Source organism: Pimephales promelas, chromosome 17 (assembly GCF_988280905.1).
Source record: "Pimephales promelas chromosome 17, fPimPro1.hap1.1, whole genome shotgun sequence".
NCBI lineage: Eukaryota > Metazoa > Chordata > Actinopteri > Cypriniformes > Leuciscidae > Pimephales > Pimephales promelas.
The window spans coordinates 7,356,502-7,364,990 of record NC_142785.1 but is presented as its reverse complement, the minus strand read 5'-3'; the positions used below and the strand labels follow the sequence as shown (position 1 = coordinate 7,364,990).

General features: G+C 39.1%; 1 protein-coding gene across 1 annotated transcript; it reads left to right on the top strand.

The window, feature by feature from the left end:
• The first annotated feature begins 3,522 nt into the window (after positions 1-3,522).
• noxo1b (NADPH oxidase organizer 1b) lies at positions 3,523-8,252 on the top strand. Its single transcript, XM_039683725.2, has 8 exons — positions 3,523-3,626; positions 3,724-3,804; positions 3,889-3,961; positions 4,392-4,575; positions 4,765-4,973; positions 6,039-6,158; positions 6,245-6,362; positions 7,357-8,252. Exons 1-8 carry the CDS (start codon positions 3,561-3,563, stop codon positions 7,907-7,909), a joined length of 1,404 nt encoding a protein of 467 aa, XP_039539659.2. The 5' UTR covers positions 3,523-3,560; the 3' UTR covers positions 7,910-8,252.
• Positions 8,253-8,489: the final 237 nt, after the last annotated feature.

The following is an 8,489-nucleotide window of genomic DNA, read 5'->3' as shown; positions in this document are numbered from 1 at the left end:
AGTCTCATTAATGAAACAAAGGCAAACTTTATCACATTTTTCACATCTATTTGCACATCGAATGCAAATGTGCACATCTCAGCTATTAGCTATTAGCAGAAGTGTCTTGATTATATTGACAAATCAACAAAATATCTTTTAGGTCATGCTCATATTTACCTGGCAAGAAAAATAAATTATATAAAATGATGCTTTAATGTACTATTACTATTTAAAAAAAAAAATGAATTAAGCAACATAAATGGGAAAACTATTTGATCCGTATCTTAGAAATATTTTGGCAACTTTTATAAGGGACTTTCTGTAGGGTATTTTCCAAGTGGTCGTATTGTTCATCACTGCAGCTGGCTCCAGATCAAGTCTGCGGACACACATTTTCTCTCGCGTTGCCCCGGTTGAGTGGGTGGTGTACGAAAAGCACGTGTTTTGGTTTCTTCATCCGGACAGCCAAAACGTGCGCTTGGGCTCCTTTTCCAGGTGATGATGTGTGCAAGCATGAGGCATGACAAAACCTCACTGCTGATGACCTTGAGCTGATTCTGCAGAGGAGTTTTGGCGGTTCTTCAAGGCCAGTGTGACGCCAGCAGCTCCAGATCAATGTTCCAACTGTCTGCCCTCTCATCACCCTCAGTTTGAAGAAACACCTGTGATCCCCACTTAGCCTGCCCACCCCCACAAAACCACCAGGTCATCATGGGAAAATTACTAAAGGATGACAGGCCTGAATGAACTGCTCACTTTGGTTGTTTTGATGAAAAGTCATCATCCCTTATGGGGAAAGGTACTCCTTAAACTGCCAAGACTAAGTTAGTCATCCGTTTTTCTTCTTTAAGACTGTTCATAAATGTTTTAAGTCAGGTACATCAAAATGTTGATAGGTTTTAATGTTGATAGGTTGATAGGTTTAAATGTTGATAACATTTTCAACATTTAGACAATTTATACTGTTTCTGGAACAAATAAACACTCTCAGGATGCATTACATTTAAACTCATGTTTTTGTCCTTAAATTGTTTAGATGGTGATATTTGTTACATTTTAAGTCACCATCGTGGTGATCAGTGTTTGCTTTAGTTGGGCTCTTGGTCCCAATTTTTCATACTTTCGCTTTTCTTTGGCTGTTGTAACTGTGTGTTTGTATAACATTATTGTTGTGGCCGAGAAAGCCAAGAAATTGTCAAAATGGCTGTCGTCAGCTCCTTGTTGATGATGATAAAATCAACACAAAGTGAGCATTTAATGTTAAAACTTTAGTGTTTATATCTAGATTTTATAACCACCAATCTTTTGGAACTGCATTATTTAGGCCAGTAGCATTAAAATTATCACTTATTTGAAGGTGGATAAAAAGCATGTGTACACAATGTTTTGAGAAAATGTACCATAGTCACACACAGACATCAAGATTTTGCATATGAGTCACAACAATGGTGACAATAATAAAAAAGCTTCATGCTGCAATGCATGGTGGACAGCTTTAATAGTACAAAACATCCTTAATTCCCAAGCTTTATTGTTTTGGTTGTCTCCGTTGTTGTGAATCATATCCAAAACCTTGATATCTGTGTGTGACTACGTGATTTACTTGCTTAAAACATTGTGTACGCATGCTTTTTTTTTTCACCTCAAAATAAGTGTGCATTTAAAAGGGGTGATGAACTGAGAAATCTAATTTTCCTTGAGCTTTTGACATCTAAGAGTTCATCATATTATAAGAATATCCTGTACATTTCAGAACTGAAAACATCCTTGTTAATCCAATAAAAGCTTTTATTGACACCAGGCTCAGCAAACGACTCATTTTTAAAAGTGGGGAACGATGACGTCAAAGAGGATAAAACACCACCCCCGCAGAAGAAGATCAATGCCTACTTCAACACGGCCGGTTTAGCCCCGCCCACCAATTCGTGCATTACACGCATAGCTAAATAACATAGATTCCGAAGCCTACCTCGTGATGACAAACCGGATTGAGTTACCGAGCAATACAAAATATTGTGCAGTGCCTGGTTGTGGAAGTGGCTGCATGAGCTTCCTCTGGATTCCAATAGGAATGCAAAACTTTACTTTTCATGCATTCCAGCTGATAAGGGTAAAACCGTCTGTTCGCTTCATTTCACTGAGGATTGTTTTGTAAACAAGACTGAATTTGCAGACCGATTAAGAGTAAAGAACAACGGTGCTGTGCTATGCAATATTTGATCTGACAGGAATGGTGCAACACACAGACTCTCTGTCTAACATGTATGGGTGAATCATTCCGGTTGCCACTTTACAACATTGGATGTTTTCAAAACAATTTCCCCCATGTGCATCGATGGGTGAGATGAAACTCATTATAATAATGCAAAACTGCTATCCACTCACAGCAGAGGGCGTTTACATCCAAGTCTTCAGTGCGAGATGCCCATAAAAACCTTGTTCTACATGATTGGTGGTTATACCAGATATAAAGACAAAAGTTTAACCACTATTAAATCCTTGCTTTGTGTTGCTTTTGTCATCATGAACAATGAGCTGACGACAGCTGATTTTTCATTTTCTTGGCTTTCTCTGCACAAACAATGGTGTTATAAAAACGCACTATTACAACAGCCAAAGAAAATCTGAAGTAAGAAGAACTGGGACCAAGAGCCCGACTAAAGCAAACACTGATCACCACAATGGTGATTTAAATTGAAACAAATATCAACATCCAAACCTCATCTAAACAATGTAAATAAACATGAGTTTTAATTTTAATGCAACCTGAGAGTGTTTATTTGGTCCAGAAACAGTATAAATTGTCTAAATGAGACCAAGTTATGTTGAAAATATGTCCACAATGGCCGTGAACTAGTTATTACAGTAAACTTGTACAAATACAGTAAATGAAAATCTAAATCAGACCTGCAGAACACGTCAAAAAAAGTTGTCATAAAAACTTTCATTCTGGCCCCTCAGTGGACGTTTCATTTTTAAGTGAACTAACCCTTTTAACTTCAATATGGTAACCCTATTTTGTTTACAGTCTATCTATGGTTTAACATATGTGAAACTGACGGACGGACGGACGGACGGACGGACGGACGGACGGACGGACGGATGGATAGATAGATAGATAGATAGATAGATAGATAGATAGATAGATAGATAGATAGATAGATAGATAGATAGATAGATAGATAGATAGATAGATAGATAGATAGATAGATGGTTTGTTTTCTTGTAAGTAATAAACTTCAGCACAGACAACAATGACGTTTAATCATTGACAAAACTGTCAAATTTCCCCACGTTTGAAGACAACATTGACGTTTCATTGCTGACAAATTATTGTCATCATAACTTATCTCACTCTTTCGCACGTGCCCGCAAGGAGCAGAGGCGTTTTTTTTTTTTTTTTTTTTTTTTTTTTGCTTATCAGATTTCTCTTTCACTGTCCACTCACTCAATTCACGTGAGATAAACAACACGCCCCGGCCCATGGCTTTCGGCTAGGCTATAAATGATGATGCAGGTGATGTTGAAAGGAAACAAGGAAGGATTTCTTACTGTGATCTTGTTCATCATAAACAGCAATGAGTGACCCTCGCTTTCCTGTCGATGTCCGTCTTATCGGAGTAATGAAAAAGGACAAGTACAAAGTAAGAATATGATGTGTTCGTAGGATAACTTTAAATAATGGCAACGCTATTGAATTTTACGTATGATAACAATTGTTCGTTTGTTGATTTGTTACAGAAATACATGGTATCTGTGATATGGTCAGACCAGAGTGAGCTGATAGTGTACCGATCCCTCCAAGACTTCAAAACGCTCCATGTACGTTTTACAATCAGAATTTGGCACAAATCGTTACTAGAAGACATGAACAATTCGTTATTTATTCACATTTCTTTTCAACAGAGGCAATTAAAAAAGAAGTTTCCGGTGGAAAACCAATTTCGGAAAGAGGATAGAGTGCTACCCAGATTTGGAGGTAGGATTAACAGCTTTTTAGGTGATTAGAATGTACATAATCATTTGGTAACACTTTATTTTACAGTGTACTTGTTACATATATTACATAGTGAAAACAGTAAATTATTCATAATTACATGCAACTCTCAACCAAATTCCAATCCTACCATAACCCTATGTAGTTACTTAATATTATTCAATACTTAATTCTTACTCTGTAATGACACCTTAAAATAAAGTGCAACCCGTTTTTTGTAACCCATTAAGCCTGACTCATAAAAGAATGCATAAAATAGTAACAAATTCCTGCATGTACAGACTTTACATATGCATGCACACATGCACAAAGCCTTTCAAATAATCATTCTTATAATCATTATTATAGCTATAATATTTTATGTTGGAGGGAATTGTTTTTATATTGTTGTTCATTGAGGTTTTGTTTACAGCTCAGTGCATGATGGCATCGTTTCAGTTGAAAGCTCTGGCTAAGTCAGTGTCCCGTCTGAGAAATCTGGAGAGCTACTGTTCCAACCTGTTGCAGTGTAACACGACTGTGTCACATTCCACAGAAGTCATTCAGTTTTTCCTGCCAAATGAGCAGGAGCTTATGCCGGAATATACCCAAAACAGGTAGGCCATGTTGATTATTTCCTTCTGGGATATAAGTAGGTAGCTGCAGCATTCCAAGAATACGTAGACAGTGTAGCTCACTTCATATTTCTGATCTGTTTTGTTTGGCAGAGTTTAATATCCATGTCAACCTGGTGGAACGTGTTTGTGCTGTAATTGTCTGTTAAAGCGGCTCTTTTCTCCCTGCAGTTTGATGATTCTGCATTCAAACAGCATCCCCAATGTCAACAGAGGACCCGACTTGGCAAATAAACGTCTGAGCAATGGCAATGTGACCCAGCCTTTTGTGTCCAAGACATATCGATGTGTGGCTCCGTATGAGACTAAAGATACAAAGAACAAGCCCTTTAAAGTAGGTGTGGATGAAAGACTGGATGTGCTCATTAAAGACAAAGCAGGTATGTCTTCTCCCTTAAAGCGATACTCCACCGTTTTTTCATATTAAACTATGTTTTTCCCTTAACTAAGACAAGTTCATACATACCTCTCTCATCTCAGTGCATGCACTCAATCTCTCTGGCGTGCGAGACACTTTGACAGCACTTAGCTTAGCCCAGTTCATTCAATAGGAATACCACAGCAAGTGCTGGGGGGGGAGCACTTCAACTCAGCACAGTAATATCATCACTCGTGAAAAGTCCTCTCCCCCCAGCAGACGGACTCTAGCTGTGTCCATAGCGCCAAGCGATAGCACAAGCACAATCAGTCCGCCTCAGCTCGAGCCAGTCTGGGCTCATCTACCGCGACAGGCAGCCGCCTCCTGTTCCTCCATCAGCCTCAGCTGCTCTTCACTATAATGCGACTCGTAAAGATAGCCACGAACATCGGATTCAAGCAGCAGAATTTCAAAATCCTCTTCTTCCATATCATGTATAGTTGGCGTCATTGTCATAACTTCCCATCACCACAGCGCTTGTTAGCTTAGCTTCCAAACAAGATGGCGGATATCAATTCAGTATCAGCAAGTGAAGTCCCACCCACTGATCTGTAATAGGCCTGTAGGGTGAGTGGGTCCCACACCATTGAATAAAAATGAGTGAATACATAAAAATTTGAATAAAAAAACTTTACAATGAAATGTGACTTCCTGCTTATTGTGACGCAAAATGACGATTTTTACGTCACGACAAGCAGGAAGTAAAACACTTAAATCTTTATTTCTCCCATCTCAGGGGAAAATAAGTGAATAAACCATGACCATTCAAAAATATGACTGGGTTTCTAAAGATACAAAGCTTAATGCAAATGGGCGAAGTGACCCTTTAAATGCTATCAAAGTGTCTCGCGCGCCAGAGCGATTGAATGCATGCTCTGAGACGACAGAGGTATGTATCAACTCGTCTTAGTTAAGGGAGTAACATAGTTTAATATGAAAAAACGGTGGAATATCCCTTTAAGAAAGTGAACTAAAGTTTATAGTGCAGATCCTTACAGCTTATTAATTATATATGTGGTGTGATCAGGTTGGTGGCTTGTCGAGAATGAGGATAAACGTCTAGCTTGGTTTCCCGCTCCTTACCTGGAATTATGCGGTGAAGAGGAAGAAGAGGAGGAGGACGAGTTTGACTCACCTACTTTTGAAAGTAAGATACAGCTGTTACATAAACATTCTGTCGTACTGAATCTCCAAAAATAACCTTGCTAACTTAACATTTTTTCGTTTCTCTAGTGTCTCTGTACTGCGCAACAAGAAGTTACACGTCAAAAAAAGAGGACGAGCTCTCTATGAGCATCGGCGCTGTTGTGGAGGTGTTACAGAGGTCTGATAATGGCTGGTGGCTTGTTAGGTAATTAAAGTTGTTTGCTTCATTTGCACTGACATTCAGAGAATGATAGGAATTATTTTAAGATGGATGGACAGTATCAGCAGACACAATGTACAGGTGGAATGTGGAAGATTATTATCTGATTGGCCATTTGCCACATTCTGCAAATTGGTTCTGACATCTTATGCAAACTTAAATCTATATTTTATATCTATTTATCAATTTATTTGGCAAGTAGCTGTGCAATAAGCATAATATACAGTCAGTCGGCTATTTAAAAAAAAACCAGTCATAAATACTTAAATATTACAGTAATTTATTGAAAATGGCTTTTAATATTTTTTTTAAATGTAATGGCAAAACTACATGCAATTTCTTAATTTTCACATCATCCTATAGAAATCAATTCAATGTGTTGAGCTTTGATCTAGCCTGGTTAAAACCAGACCATTCTCAGTTGTAACTGAGTCATGGTCTGGCAAAGCGTCCTAGACAAATCATTTCCAGCAGGGCGTCACCAACGGATGTCGCGGGTAGACCTAAAGCCAATCAGAGCGATGAAGGAGATGACGTATGCAGAGCGGCGGCCGGCGGAGAAACATCTCCGAGTGGTGTTCTTCGCTCGGTTTTTAAAAAAAAGGAAATGTTCAAATCACTTACGTAAAACAGACGCGATAGCTGATTCGAACGAGTGATGTTCCACGGCGGCATCCATCTTTGTAATGTAGGCTACAAAATCTGCTTCAAAATCCCAGTGCTGTCATCATCATGTAAAGCCCGGCCCAACGTCTCTGATTGGTGCCTCGATTTCGACGGATTGGAGATGGGTTTGAATGAGTTCTTTGCCAGACTAAATTTCAGAGCAAATCATAGATAGATAGATAGATAGATAGATAGATAGATAGATAGATAGATAGATAGATAGATAGATAGATAGATAGATAGATAGATAGATAGATAGATAGATAATCTGTCCCATACAAAACTTACCCTTAAGCTTGTATTCCCTGTGCAGATACAACAGAAAGGCCGGCTACGTGCCCTCCATGTACCTGAAGCTCTACAGCAGCCCCAGCTTTGGCCTTCAGAATCTTCGGAGGAAACTTCACAGCTCTGCTATCAACCTGTCCGCCAACAACTCTTTAAAAGTGGAGCCTCAGGTTCGCTCACAAAACAGAAGAAATAGTTTCCTCAGCTCCAGCTCTCTGGAAATGCTGTCAGACCCCCAGAGCCAAAACAGCGATCCGGGACAGCTCGAGGAGTCTGGCAGCTTCAGCGATGAGGGAACCGACTTCAGCTTCAGTTCCTCGGACACCACGTCCATGAGCCCAAGCATGTCCAGCTCAGAGGGGGAAGAGGGCCTGAGACAGCAGGAGAAAGAGCTCGATAGTGGTATGTCCAGTGGCCAGTCCAGCCCCATCAGCTCAGACGCTGGCCACCCTATGAAAGGTGAGGGAACTCCCAGGATACCACCCCGACCACAAACTCAGGAGATACTACGCCGCTGCACGACCTACACCCGTAAAGTTGCTCTGGCAACATCTGCACGCCTTGCCCCTGAAAGATAAACCATGGTAGATGGAGGTAGAGCTTGAAAGGAGTGAGAGAGTGTATGAGTTCAAATGATAAGGAGAGACTTTCTACCTATTTTTCGTCACCTTTGAGTCTTGGTAAAACACCCATATTAATCTGGGTCTCTCCTTGTGATCATTTTTGGAGCTATATTAATTATATCTCAAATGAATCATTTGTATTCTACATAACCTGTTATGGTAGTTACAGTTTACTTATTTAAAGGATTGTTTTTTTATTAACCTTATATTCAGACTGTTATATTTTTGTCTTGAAGTTAATAGTATTCCATACTGGAAAAAAAATGTTGGACCTTTGATTGTATACCTGCATATGTTTCAATAAATGTTTTGACTGCATTTGAATCATTTGAATGATTTCATTGAATGTGGTAATTTAATATATACAGACATATTCACATGCACACATAAAGCATTATATACATATAGAAGTATATATTGAAAACTGTCAAACACAATACAGAAGCAAGCACTAAAGATGTGAATCATTTCTAGACCATAAAACACGGATTGCTGCAGAAACTTTAAAAGACGTGTCAAAAAAGCGGCTCTGAGC

Excerpts from the sequence above, each read along its gene's own strand:
- noxo1b (XM_039683725.2), top strand. The coding sequence starts at position 3,561 with ATGAGTGACCCTCGCTTTCCTGTCGATGTCCGTCTTATCGGAGTAATG. Across the intron at positions 3,805-3,888 it reads AAGACTTCAAAACGCTCCAT|AGGCAATTAAAAAAGAAGTT; the intron begins GTACGTTTTACA and ends TCTTTTCAACAG. Across the intron at positions 4,974-6,038 it reads GCTCATTAAAGACAAAGCAG|GTTGGTGGCTTGTCGAGAAT; the intron begins GTATGTCTTCTC and ends TGGTGTGATCAG.